Below are 13,481 nucleotides of genomic sequence, written 5' to 3' on the forward strand. Positions count from 1 at the left end.
TGGTAACACTGCAAGAAATCTACACGCAAATTCATGGGAAAATTTCCATGTTTAATGTAAAAGGCTTAAAGCGTTGGATTATTTACATGTGCATTAGAAAAGATGGCAAAGCCCGAGGTTGTCTTGAGGGGCTGTAGGGAGACAGTTCACACAAACCCCATTAAATACAAGAGGAGCTCCAATCCAGGCCCTTGGTGTGCCAGCACCAGCTTCAGATCAGGTCAGCCACTAAAAAGAAAGGTATGTTAACAAGGCCACATAGCGCCTCCCTAACCCTGTAAGGCAGTCTTCCCCGCCCCCCCAACCCTGTAAGGCAGTCTCCCCCCACCAAGGCCAGCACTTGCCATTCATGGGCATCTCGTCTATCTGCGTGGAGTAGTACTGTTCTATGTCCCTGAGGATGCGGATGTCGTCATTCTTCACAAAATTGATAGCCACACCTTTGCGTCCGTATCGACCTGATCTCCCGATTCTTTGGAATAAAATATGTGTTAATAAACTCTCACAGACAAAGGTCAAGGTCCTGAGCAAAGGAAGGAGGCACACACCTGTGAATGTACAGTTCTCTGTTGTTGGGCAGGTCGTAGTTAATGATGAGGGACACCTGAGGGACATCCAGGCCCCGGGCCCACACATCGGTGGAGATGAGCACCCGGCTGCAGAGAGAAAGCCAGAAAGGTTGAGAGCAGACCCTAGACAGTTGGAGCAGCCTGGCCATGAGCCCTAGCAACCACACCACCCACCTGCCTTCGGACAACCTACTGCAACCATTGAAGACGAAGGACAACTGGGCATCTTTTAGAGTTAACTTATTTACAGTTAGCCCATCCAGGAAAACATGCTTAGCAAAAGTCTGATTGTAGAGACAGGCATTTAAGTCCCAGCACTGAGAGGCAGAGGCAGGCGGATCACTCTGAGTTCGAGGTCAGTCTGGTCTACAAAAAGAGTCCAGGACAGCTAAGGCTACACAGGAACCTAGCACTGATGACATCATCTTCAAATCTTGAGGTCAAACCATAGCACTCCCTTACAGCAGCTGCTCTGTCCACACAGAGGCCAAAGCCCTGCATGCCACCATACCTAAAACACGCCTGGTCCTGACCAACATACTAAGTATACAAAGACAAGGGGCTTAAAAACACAGTGTCAGCCGGGCGTGGTGGCGCACGTCTTTAATCCCAGCACTCGGGAGGCAGAGGCAGGCGGATCGCTGTGAGTTCGAGGCCAGCCTGGTCTACAAAGTGAGTCCAGGACAGCCAAGGCTAACACAGAGAGACCCTGTCTCGGAAAAAAACAAAAAAAAAACAACAAAAAAAAACACAGTGTCAGAGCTGGGCATGGTGGCGCACACCTTTAATCCCAGCACTCAGGAAGCAGAGGCAGGTGGACCACTGCGAGTTCAAAGCCAGCCTGATCTACAAAGTAAGTCCAGGATAGCCAAGACTACATAGAGAAACCCTGTCTAGAAAAACAAAAACAAACAACAAAACAGTGTAAGAACACAAAAGCTCACATTGAAACAGTGCCATACCGACATACTGTTATTAAGAAACCACCTGTTTCCTTCACCTTTTGATGTGGTTACTAGAAAGCAGATAGACTCCTGTTTCCACTAGGAGAGAGACTGTGCGTGTGGGTACGCATGTGGCTTCACTGTTTTGAGTGGCACCACAAGTGAGCCAGGAGGAAGGGAAAAGCTCAGAGCAGAACGTGAGGCAAGCAGGACATGCAATCACCGATCAGCTGCTCAAAAGCAAAGCTGCAGCAGAGGCAGCAGACGCCTACAGGCAGGAGCTGCTTAAAGAGCAGCTGGACTGGGCACTGAGGCCTCGAACCTGGGAGCCAAGGGCTGGTGCAGCACGTCCTGGAAACTTGACAGCCATCGTGGGATCACCTCAGCAGCACCTCCTTTACCCCCCCAGGCGCTGCTAGAGGGAGACACTTCACACAGACTGAAGCAGGACTCTCACCCTCAGATACAAACTAACATGTCTCAGACAAAATTGAGAGATAAGGAAAGAGAAAACAAACACATAGAAATCTAAAGAAAGTCTATCCTATAAGGCAAACCGCCACTGCAGATTAAAACATACATTTACCGGGCATGGTGGTGCACACCTTTAATCCCAGCACTTGGGAGCTGGGAGGCAGAAGCAGGAGGATCACTGTGAGTTGAGGCCAGCCTGATCTACAAAGCGAGTCCAGGACAGCCAGGACTACACAGAGAAACCCTGTCTCTAAACAATCAAACAAAACAGAGGAAAAACTCACTACAGCTAACCTTAAACCCACACACACATGAAGGGCTTCCCTGAACGATCTACCTCAGACAGTGACTAGCTATGCACGCCTGTTACTCGTGCCCTCCAGAGGTGGAGGGGGAAGAGCACAAGCTCAGCACCAGCCTCACTGCTAGACAGAGCCTATCTCAAATCCTGAAAACCAACAAAAACAAAAATCGGGCAGTGGTGGTGCTCGCTCTTAATCCCAGCAATCAGGAGGCAGAGGCAGGCGGATCTGAGGTCAAGGCCAATGACAGAGTAAGTTCTAGAACAGGCAGGGAGGGCTACAGAGAGAAACCCTGCCTCGAATAACCAAAAATCTCAACCAACACCAAAAGAAGAGAAGGGGAGGAGGAAATAATCACATTACCGACAAACCAAACCCAAACCCAATTCTAACTTGTTTCCAAGAAACAGGAAATCCAAAACAAAGAAACAAAACAAAAACAAAAACAAAAAACCCTCAAAGAGATGCGCTCCAGAAACGCTAAGGTAAAAGCTGGCACAGCGACAGGTTCACAGACGGGTCCAAGTCTACAGAGAGGCTGTCCATCCGTACGTAAGTTTACAAGTTGAGGACAGGTGCAGCAAGCATACAGGACACAGGCCCAGGAGATGGCGCCATAATTTAGTCAGGGAGCTTCTATCTCTGGGGCCAACATGGTGAAGAGAAAACTGACTTCACACACTAGAGAACACACACAACCCTCCACCACGGGGCAAACACACAGTATAAAAGATCACAGGGAGGACCTCACCTATTCAGTGAGGACTCAATACAAGACAGAAGCATGTCAGCAGCTCAGGGCTAGCTGGACAGAGCCTGCCCAAGGACACACACATGCACCATGCAAAAAGGACCCAAGGCACCCCAGCAGGCCTGAATCAAAGACACAAACCCAAAAGCCTGTTCTCCCAACACTCAGTGAGTGATCCAACACCTGGTTCCCAGAAGATGAACAGCAGTCAACCCAATGGTTAACGCCCAACAACCCCCACAGGGCAGCGTCCACTAGAGAAGTGTCGGCCCCTGCACTGGGGCGCTAAGGGCAGCGGCCATATGTCCTCGTACAGGAGCCAAAGCTGCAAAGACCTACCTGGCACCTGACCGGAACTCCTTCATGATGGACTCACGCTCCTTCTGGGGCATGTCTCCGTGCATGGATGACACGGTAAAATTGGCTTCTCTCATTTTCTCTGTCAGCCAGTCAACCTGCAAATCAGAACAAGATACATGCTCGTCTACCCAACCAAAGACCTAGAAAATGGCAGCTCTCAACAACACACACTTGCAGACAGACAGACAGACAGACAGACAGACAGACACACACACACACACAGGAAACTCTCACCCGCCAAAGTCGGCTAACAAAGGCTATCACTTCAACGTTTTAAAAGATAGGTCTTGTATGTTTTCTGAGCTCCAACAATCGTCCTGCCTCAACTTCCCCAGTTTTCCCACTTGGCCTAATCTCAATGTTTCTGTCTCAACACAATCTATAGCTGAATTAACCCAGGACCCCAGAGCCCGAGCCACAGCCTGCCTGACAGGAGGTGTGGCCCGCAGTTCCCTAAGAACACTACCGAGCAGGTGGCACACCTTCCTCTTGGTGTTGCAGAAGATGACGGCCTGGGTGATGGTCAGCGTGTCGTAGAGGTCACACAGAGTATCGAACTTCCATTCTTCTCTTTCCACGGCCACAAAGAACTGCTTGATGCCTTCCAGAGTCAGTTCATCACTGGCAAACAGATCAGCGTCCACATTACTCTTCAACCAGGACTTGAGGGACAAGGCCACCCTAAGAGCCTCAGCCCTTGTCCTGCCAGTCACATCACCCTCTCCTGTTATTCCCACCGGACAGGGCTGTGTCCTGAAGGTGCCTGAACCTTTCCCAGTTTACACAACCATGGTAATCTATTCGTTGGCAGAATACAGACCACTACTCAAGCATACAGCTTAACCTTGGAAAGGGAAAAGGGTAGGGACCATCAAAGCTGGTCTCCACAAAGGGGATGAAGGAACGAATCCTTACCGCTTCACCAAGATGCGGATGGGGTCGGTCATGAACTTGTTGGTCATTTCCAGGATCTCATGAGGCAACGTAGCACTGATGAGAACCACCTGTGTGGCTGGAGGCAGGTACCTATACACGTCATAGATCTGCTCCTTGAAACCTAAGACAAAGGGAAGAGCTCAGCTTTGGCTTTAAGGCCATCACTGGGAGAGCCACACTGCCAGGTCTTAAGAGGTCAGAGGTCAGAGCAAGATCACAAGTGTGCAGGTGAACACCCTAACCTTGACCCACAAACTATATCTCAAATTCAGGAAGTGCTCTGTGCTGAAAACCAAGCAGTGTGCAGTGCCAAAGCAGACAAGAGTAAAACACTGTCCCCACAGCTAGGAGTGATCTCATAGACCTTAACCACAAAAGCATTACAATACAAAATTCAGGTTCAAAACCCCCCAAGATGCACTGCTTCTCCACAAAGCAAGGACTGTCACATGAAGACATCTCCTGCATGTACAGACTTCACTGTGACAACACTAAGACCTGACAGCTCGTCAGCACAGAGTCCTGGGCCCCTCACCTTTGTTCAGCACAGAGTCCTGGGCTCCTCACCTTTGTTCAGCACAAGGCCCTGGGCCCCTCACCTTTGTTCAGCATTTCGTCAGCCTCATCCAGAACCAGCATCTTGATGGCCCGTGTCCTTAAACTTCTTCGGCGGATCATGTCTACAGAGTTAGAGTTTGAAAGAATCACATGTGGCTCTAAGAGCCAGCCATGCCCACTGAGCCCTCAGGGCCTGTCCCTGTACGTGCAACCAGGAGCCCAGATGCAAAACCCACCACATGGCACGTAACTGAACGCGCGCCTCCTAAGTGTCGCCCACAGCCCAGATCTCACAACAGAAGTGCTCACCGAAGACACGTCCCGGCGTGCCTGCCACCACATGCTGCCCGTAGTCTAGCTTCCGGATGTCCTCACCAACATTGGTGCCCCCGATGCAGGCATGGCACTGCACATTCATGTAGTCTCCCAGGGCAAGCAGACCCTGGAGCAAAACAGTTTTGTGTGCAAAGCATGAGGTCAGACATTATGAATTGTCATTTTTACTCTAATTTGAAACAACCACCTATCATTCATTCAATAAAACTACAAGCCCTCCTTCCTCTGCCACAATGAAATTCACTTCAACGGTTTCTTACTACTGAACAACAACAAAAAAACCACCCAAAACCAACAACAACAACAAAGGTGAGGGTATGAGGCTGGGACCCACTCCTAGCCCGTGTGAGGCCCCCATTCCGTGCCCGCAGTGCAGCAGGAGAAGCCACGGATCACAATCCCATCACACTAACATTCAAATACTATCCCTCCAAGACCCAGACTTCACTAAAGTGATTTTTTCCCGGCCTCCCTCGCCACTGTGCGGGCTGAGCCCCGAGCCTTGTGCGGTCCCGCAGAGCTAACTGCCACGGAGCTGCATTTCGAGACCATTTCTAAGAGCATGAAGACACCAAACCAGTAGAAGCTACAGTAAAAACAACCGGGGAGTCACACAGCGTGGACGGAAGCACAGGTTCCCGGCACACACAACTCAGGGCTCCATCTTTTGGTGTTGGTGCCGGTCGGAGGACAACTGTGGGCCAGTGCTCTCCTTCCACCTTTACATGGGTTCTGGGAATCAAACTCAGGTGTGAGCAGCAAGCACCTGCACCCTCTACCATCTTGCTGGCCCCCAGGAAAGCAGGCAAAGAGAAGGAGCCCATCTTCCTAAGATAAGCCATACTTCTGGAAGAGTATCTTTTTTTGGAGACAGGGTTTCTCTGTGTAGTCCTGGCTGTCCTGGAACTCACTCTGTAGACCAGGCTGGCCTCAAACTCAAGAAATCCACCTGCCTCTGTCTCCCAAGTGCTGGGGATGAAAGGTGTGCACCACCGCCCACTCCAAGCTGAGAGAATCACCCTGTGTGCTATATAAACCCATTGCCAGTCAACTAACTAAAGCCTATGGTCTATAGGCAAGGGTGGAATAGGCCGTGGGACACCAGGAAGGCAGAAAGGAACCAGGCACAGGAGACCTGGCTGGAAGACATGAGGACAGGCTCCTGGCACCTGAGCAGAGGTGACCAGCCACGTGGAAGAGCGTGGACTAGAACAAGTGGGTTGTTCTACGTTACAAGCCAGTCAGAGAACAGCCGAGCTATATGGCCTAGGTATCTGTAAATACATTCTGAGTCTTATGAATCATTATTCCAGGAGTTTAGGGCCAGGAGGAAAAGTGCCCCATAACCCCTTACAACGGACACTTGAAATAGCAGTCTTCCTATCGCGGCACCGATGGGGACTGAGTAGGGGCCTCACACAGGCCAGGAGATCACTCCGCCAGTTGAGTGGCACCCAGCCTGGTACCATCACCATTTTAAAACTTTTGCTTTTTGAGACAGGGTTTCTCTGTGTAGTTGTAGCTATCCTGGGCTCACTTTGTAGACCAATCTGCCTACTGCCCCCCGCCCCATGCTGGGATGAGGCGTGCGCCCCCATGCCGGCTACCATCATCTCTAATTGCCTCACCTTCTGAATCTGTACAGCTAGCTCTCTTGTTGGAGCCAGTATCAAAGCTTGGGTTTCTCGAACCTGGTGAATCATCAGAAAAAAGAAAGGACATGAATGGGTTTTCTTGCAACATTTCCGCCCATCACTCTTACATCCTTACTCCCCCTCCCTCCAGTCTCTTCCCCCCCAAAAATCCCCCCCCACCTTCACTCCTACCTTAAAAAACAACAACAACACAACAACTAGACTCTGCATTATGAGAGGAAACCTGGTGTTTGCCCAAGTCCAGCCTGCTGTGCTGAGCCCTGTGACCTCCAGTCTCAGTGCTGCTCACAAGCACTGGGACCCACTATAAATAACCAGCTTGTGGGGCTGGAGAGGTCCTGAGTTCAATTCCCAGCAACCACATGGTGGCTCACAACCACCTGTAATGTGATCTGGTGCCCTCTTCTGGTGTGCAGGTGAACATACAGAGCATTCATATACATTAAATAAATAAACCTTCTTGAAAAATTAAAAAATAAAAAGTAGAACAAACAAAACACCAGCTTGCGTGTGCTCACTCCTTCCTAAGCAGCCTAAAGCGACATTTAAGCTAGAAGACCAAGAAGAGTCAGGCTCTTCTGTGCGGTTCAGAACACCCTGCACTCAAAGACCCTTATGTCTGCTGAGATTAAAGGTATACAGTCACACCCCACCCAGAAGCTGTCCTCTGCACACACAGCATTGGCCTAAGTATAGACACCCTTTAAGTTAAAAAGGGTTTGTTGTGAGCGGCAGATCACCTGGATATCCAAGCACTGCAGGACTGAGATGCTGAAGGTGGCTGTCTTGCCTGTGCCAGACTGAGACCTGTTTAAGAAAGCACAAGAGTAGTATCAGAGGAAGGGCACCTGACGCTGACCTTGTTCTGGTGACCCCACTCAGGGGTGCTCCAAAGGCCTGGCCGATGATACAGTGAGGCAGCTGCTTTCTAGGCAACCCTACCCCTTTACCCCAACATCTTAACTGCAAAAGTGTGAGACCCAAGTACAAGGTTACATCTTTTGAGTTTTGTTTTTCAAGACAGGGTTTCTCTGTTTAACAACAGATCTGGCTGTCCTGGAACTCTCTTTGTAGACCAGATTGGCCTCAAACTCACCAAGATTCACCTGTGTCTGCCTCCCAAGGGTTGGGATTAAAGGTGTAGGCCACCACACATGGCTCAAATCACATCTTTTTATTTTTAATTTTTATTTTCACGTATGCATTTGTGTGCATGAATGCCGAATGTGTGAGGGTGCTGCTCTCAGAGCCCAGAAGCGGATGCTGGACTGTGAGTCACTCAGGGTATGTACTAGCAACAGAAACTGAGCCTGGGAACTGATGAGCCGTCTCCACAGGCCCCAGAGCCATAGTGTGAAATGCGAAGGTGGACGTGTGGCTGCTGCACCAGGGACAACAAAATCTGTAACATCAACAAGAATTTTAAGAACAAGGCAGCAAAGGGTCCTCCTCCTCCTTTACCTCACTAGCTACTCAAACGTGGGAGTTCGACTTAAGAAAATGAGAGGTGACTCAGAGGTTAAATGCACTGTTTTTCCAAAGGTCCTGAGTTCAATTCCCAGCACATGGTGGCTCACAACCATCTGTAATGACATCTGGTGCCCTCTTCTGGTGTGCAGGTGTACATGCAGGCAGAGCACTGTATACATAATAAATAAATCTTAAATAAAAAAAAGAAAGAAAAGAGAAAAGAATTTGTCTTTTAAAAATTAAGGCAAAGAACAGTTTGGCATAAAGTTCTTGGGTAGTAGAGCAGGCCCTGGGTTCAACACTAGCATGTACCTTTAATCCCAGCACTCAGGAGGCAGAGGCAGGAGGGTATTTTGAGGCCAGCCTGGTCTGCTGGCCTAATGTTTTATGCGCTGTGTGCAGTCCACCCTGTTCATTCAGATGCTGGCTTCTCTACCCCACTCTCTGGCTTCAATCCAGACACGGCATCTTACTGTTTACTCTAAGTATCTCCTGTCTCAAGGTTGTGTGAACGTGCTCCCCATTTGTTCTCTGTGCTGCCAGTGCATTGGAGAACAGGGAGATCCACTTCCGGGGATGGGGAGAGAGGGAGGAGGGGCCCAGAGCAGAGCAGAGCATGACAAGAATGCAAATGAGATGCAAATCAGAGTATAGGGGGCTGGGCAGGGAGGGGACCAGATGACCCTGGAGGAGGAGGAGGGGTTATAATGGCCACTTAGCGTGCTCTTACCCTATAAATAAACCAAAGCCTCTGTGTGCCAATCATTGCGGAGCTAGCCGGTTGAAGAAAACTGCCGCTGTATTAATGTCCTGCATATATTGCTCTCAGTAATCATTTCACACTAGTGTAGAGAGAGATAGCTAGGACTATCAGGTTAACCTTTCTCTCACACACATCCCCTCCACAGGGGGGAAACGACAAGGACAACAAGGAGACCCATCAATCTCTGCTCAGGACTGACTACCCATCAGCAATGCAGCACCTGGATATGACCCATGGTACCAGCACCTCCCCAAAACACACATGCAGACTGACGCCGGAGAACTATCTTTAAAAAAGATGTCAGGCATGTAATCCCAGCACTTGGGGAGGCAGAGGCAGGCAGATCTCTGAGTTCAAGGCCAACCTGGTCAACAAAGCATGTCCAGGACAGCCATGGCTACAGAGAAACACTGTTTTGAACTCTCCCTCCCGCAAAAGAAACTTTTCCATTTTGGTTTGGTTTTTCAAGACAGGGTTTTTGTTTTGTTTGTTTTTGTTTTTTGAGACAGGGTTTCTCAGTGTAGCCTTGACTGTCCTGGACTCACTTTGTAGACCAGGCTGGCCTCGAACTCACAGCGATCCACCTGCCTCTGTCCCCCAAGTGCTGGGATTAAAGGCGTGCGCCACCACGCCTGGCCTGAGACAGTGTGTGTGTGTGTGTGTGTGTGTGTGTGTGTGTGTGTGTGTGTATCCCTGCTTGTCCTGGACTCACTTTGTAGACCAAGCTGTCCTCGAACTCACAGAGATCCGCCTGCCCCTGCCCCCCAGTACTGGGATTAAAGGCATGCGCCACCACGCCTGGCTCAAGAACCCTTTTGTAGACAAGAAAAAAAACAGTGACATCATCCTGAGCTGAGTGAGCCTGTGCTGACTGTAGAGATGCCAAGGCAGGCCCCGCTTCCCACAGCTCTCACTACAGTGCACTGGCCCAAGCTGGCGCTCAGCACCCACAACTCACTGTGCAATGACGTCTCTCCCTTTAATTATCTGCTTGATAGCACGCTGCTGGATTGCTGAAGGTTTTTCAAAACCTGTAAATACAAAGAGGAAACACTTAGCTCTCAGGGCTATGACAGCATGGGCTCCCTGGGGGACACATACTCTCTTCTTACTGCCAACCTAGAGCAGGGCTGAGCACACCTTTACAGACCAGTCTAAGGGATTGCCTATAAAGACAGCATCTACAATACTAACACTTGGAAGGTAGAACCTGAGCCTTAGAAAACCCTCTTTTTTTTTTTTCCTTTCGGTTTTTCGACACAGGGTCTCTCTGTGTAGTCTTGGCTGTCCTGGACTCACTTTGTAGACCAGGCTGGCCTCGAACTCACAGCGATCCACCTGCCTCTGCCTCCTGAGGGCTGGGATTAAAGGCGTGCGCCACCACTGCCTGGCCTTAGAAAACCCTCTTTACAAGCAAAATCCTAAGCCCAAAAGTGCTGCGTTTGCCACCCCTTCCTACTAGCAAGCATTCAAATCCACAGGTTCCTCCTGTCTTCAGGGCTCTGAGCCTGCACAGGCACGATGTGGGACACCCTGTAATGGCCCCCTGCCTGGATGCAACCACCCCACCTAGAGAGCCATTACTACAGCGCTGAGAACAGTGTAGGAGAGTGGGCACTGGGTGCGCAGGCCCTTTAATCCTAGCACACTGGAGGCAGAGACAGGCTGATCTCTGTGAATGGCCAGCCTGGTCTACATAGTGAGTTCCAGGCCAGCCAGAGCGATGTAGCCAAAACAAACAAAACAACAAAAGCACTTTCCAAACAAGCAGACAGAACTTACACAGAAAAGCTGTAGTACTCTTATACTTTTAAGATGTAACTAGCCGGGCGTGGTGGCGCACGCCTTTAATCCCAGCACTCGGGAGGCAGAGGCAGGCGGATCACTGTGAGTTCGAGGCCAGCCTGGTCTAAACAGCGAGTCCAGGACAGCCAAGGCTACACAGAGAAACCCTGTCTCGGAGAAAAAAAAAAAAACAAAAAAAAACCAAAGATGTAACTAGTCAGCTGGGCGGTGGTGGCGCACGTCTTTAATCTCAGCACTGGGGAGGCAGAGGCATTCGGATCTCTTGAGTTTGGGGCCAACCTGGTCTAAAAGCAGAGTCCAGGAGAGCCAAAGCTACTCAGAGAAACCCCGGCTCAAAAAATAAATAAAACAAAATAAAAAGGTTGTAACTAGAGCTGGGTGTGGTGGTGCACACCTTTAATTCCAAACACTTGGGAGGCAGAGGCAGGTGGATCTCTGTGAGTTTGAGGTCTGAGTTCCAGACCAGTCTGGTCTAAAAAGTGAATTTAAGGACAGCCAGGGCTACACAGAGATACGGGTGTGGGGTGCGGGGTATGTAATTAGTCTCCCAGCACTTGGAAGGCAGAGGCAGGCACATCGATACGAGTTCAAGGCCAGCCTAGTTTACAAAGTGAGTCCAGGACAATCATGGCCACACAGAAAAACCGTGTCTCGAAAAACGAAAACCAAAAAAACAAACAAACAAACAAACCAAAACAAAAAAAAAGGAGCCAGGCGTGGCAGAGGCAGGGGAATCTCTAAGTTAGAGCGCAGCCTGGACTACCAAAAGTTCCAGGACAGCCGGGGCTACAATGAGACTTGTCTGAAAAACAAACAAAAACCAAAGGGCTCATTCGGCTTCCCAAAAATGCTGCAAAAGGCAGCAGCAAGACCCACCATCCCCTCAAGAGAAGCAAGGAACGCACCCCGTCTGCCGCCAGCAGAGCCTTCGGTGCTAGCCCAGGGGCATCACCACCACCGCTCCCTGGGGTCCAGGCGTCGCCCCGCCTCCTGACTCCCTTCCCTCCATCCGCACGCGCCCGACCCGACCGCTCTGACTGAGAACTCAACAGTGCCTTCCCGCTCACTTTAGTGATGGATCTCAAACCCTCTACCACACCTCCCGAGGCTGGCCGCGTGCGTGAGCCAGGGCCAGCTGTCCTCTCCCCGCTGGTGACTCTCCCCTGCGGCTCTCACGACTGTCCCCTTACTAATCTACGCTACCCAGTAGCTCACGGGCTTGTTCTTCCCCTCACAGGCACACGCGTGGGGGCGGCGGGAAGAGCCTGGCTGGCTGCCGCCCCCGAGAGCCGCCCCGCACGCTCCCCGCCCGGCCTGCCGCGGCGCGTCCCCCCCCCCCCCGCGGCCCACCGTAGGCGTAGATGCCGCGCAGCAGGTCCTCCCGCAGGCCCATGGTGTCGAACGTGGGGGTCACGTCCACCTCCTCGCTGGTCTCGAACTCCACCTTGGTCATGTCCTCCTCTTTGAGCAGCCGCTTCCGCGCGGAGCCCGACGTCGCCATCGTGGCCGTGGCCGCCATGATCCAGACTCCGCTAATAGACCGGCGCGAGCTGCGGCGGGAACCGGATGCGAGACCTCGCCGCCGGCCCGCCCGGGGAGGAAGTGACGACACCAGGGCGCAGGGGCGTCTGGTCTGGCGGAGGAGAAGAGCGGGACAAGAGCCCTAGGCCGCGGTAGTCTCGCGATATCTAGGGATCCGCGGGATTCGGCGAGGTCCTGGGCTTGCCTTCGCTTTGTACACACGCCCCGTCCTCTTAACGGGGTGTACCGCCGGAGTGTGGGCTCTTTAGGTTTCTGCAGCTGCTTGGGATAGGGCTGTGGGGTGTCCCGGGGAGGTGCAAGGGGGACGCCATGCTGACCCTGAGGGTGCCAGGTCAGGGAAGATGGAGCTGCCAGGCGGACCCGCGTCTCCGCTTCTCTGTTGCCATGGCAACCGCAGCGCGAATCAAGCCTGCGAGTCCAGCTCCCTCTGCTCGGCTGGGAGGGTTAGGCGGGTAGCTGGGGGGGGTCGGGGGGGTGGGATCGGTGGTTTTACCTGGAAGAGCAGGGACCGTCCAAGCCGCCATCGCCTCCCCGGAGTCCTTCGGTGCCTCTGACCGGGCGTGGTGGCGCCAGTCACTCTGAAGGGTCGCGTTTTAAAGCTGGGCTCCACAAGGTCCTTGCTGCTGGGCTTCCATCTGTCTGCTTTGTTTCTATCTGAGGGTGGGTCCCAGGACCTGTTCAGTTTTGAGCCATACCCACAGTTCTAGGAAATACTCATTTGAGCTTGGCCTCTTTTTCTTTTCTTTCCTTTCTTTTGTTTTTGTTTTTCGAGACAGGGTCTCTCTGTGTAGCCTTCGCTGTCCAGGACTCACTTTGTAGACCAGGCTGGCCTGGAACTCACAGCGATCTGCCTGCCTCCCAGTGCTGGGATTAAAGACGTGCGCCACCCCCGCCCAGCTTTGGCCTCTTTCTTTTTCTCTGCTTTTGAGGAAAGACGACTAAACTGTTAGGAGCAGTCCCTCCTCTCCCACTGAACCATAGCTCCGTTCCAGCACTCAAATCGTGCGAATCTTAA

The 13,481-nt window shown here is 51.6% G+C and overlaps 1 protein-coding gene across 1 annotated transcript; it reads right to left on the reverse strand.

Moving 5' to 3' along the window:
* Positions 1-30: 30 nt before the first annotated feature.
* Positions 31-12,569, reverse strand: EIF4A3 (eukaryotic translation initiation factor 4A3). Its single transcript, XM_084750606.1, has 12 exons — positions 12,275-12,569; positions 10,077-10,149; positions 7,626-7,692; positions 6,859-6,921; positions 5,204-5,336; positions 4,936-5,016; positions 4,316-4,457; positions 3,883-4,021; positions 3,380-3,495; positions 549-656; positions 345-472; positions 31-228 (listed from the first exon to the last, which is right to left on the reverse strand). Exons 1-12 carry the CDS (start codon positions 12,441-12,443, stop codon positions 212-214), a joined length of 1,236 nt encoding a protein of 411 aa, XP_084606732.1. The 5' UTR covers positions 12,444-12,569; the 3' UTR covers positions 31-211.
* Positions 12,570-13,481: the final 912 nt, after the last annotated feature.

This window comes from Acomys minous, assembly GCF_964271855.1.
Source record: "Acomys minous genome assembly, chromosome: 12".
Taxonomy (NCBI): domain Eukaryota; kingdom Metazoa; phylum Chordata; class Mammalia; order Rodentia; family Muridae; genus Acomys; species Acomys minous.

Bases quoted from the DNA above. Each gene is read 5' to 3' on its own strand.
- EIF4A3 (XM_084750606.1), bottom strand. From the start codon at position 12,443: ATGGCGGCCACGGCCACGATGGCGACGTCGGGCTCCGCGCGGAAGCGG. The intron at 7,693-10,076 runs GTGAGTTGTGGG...TTTCTTAAACAG, and splicing joins GGGAGAGACGTCATTGCACA to GTCTCAGTCTGGCACAGGCA. The intron at 473-548 runs GTGTGTGCCTCC...TTTATTCCAAAG, and splicing joins AGAGAACTGTACATTCACAG to AATCGGGAGATCAGGTCGAT.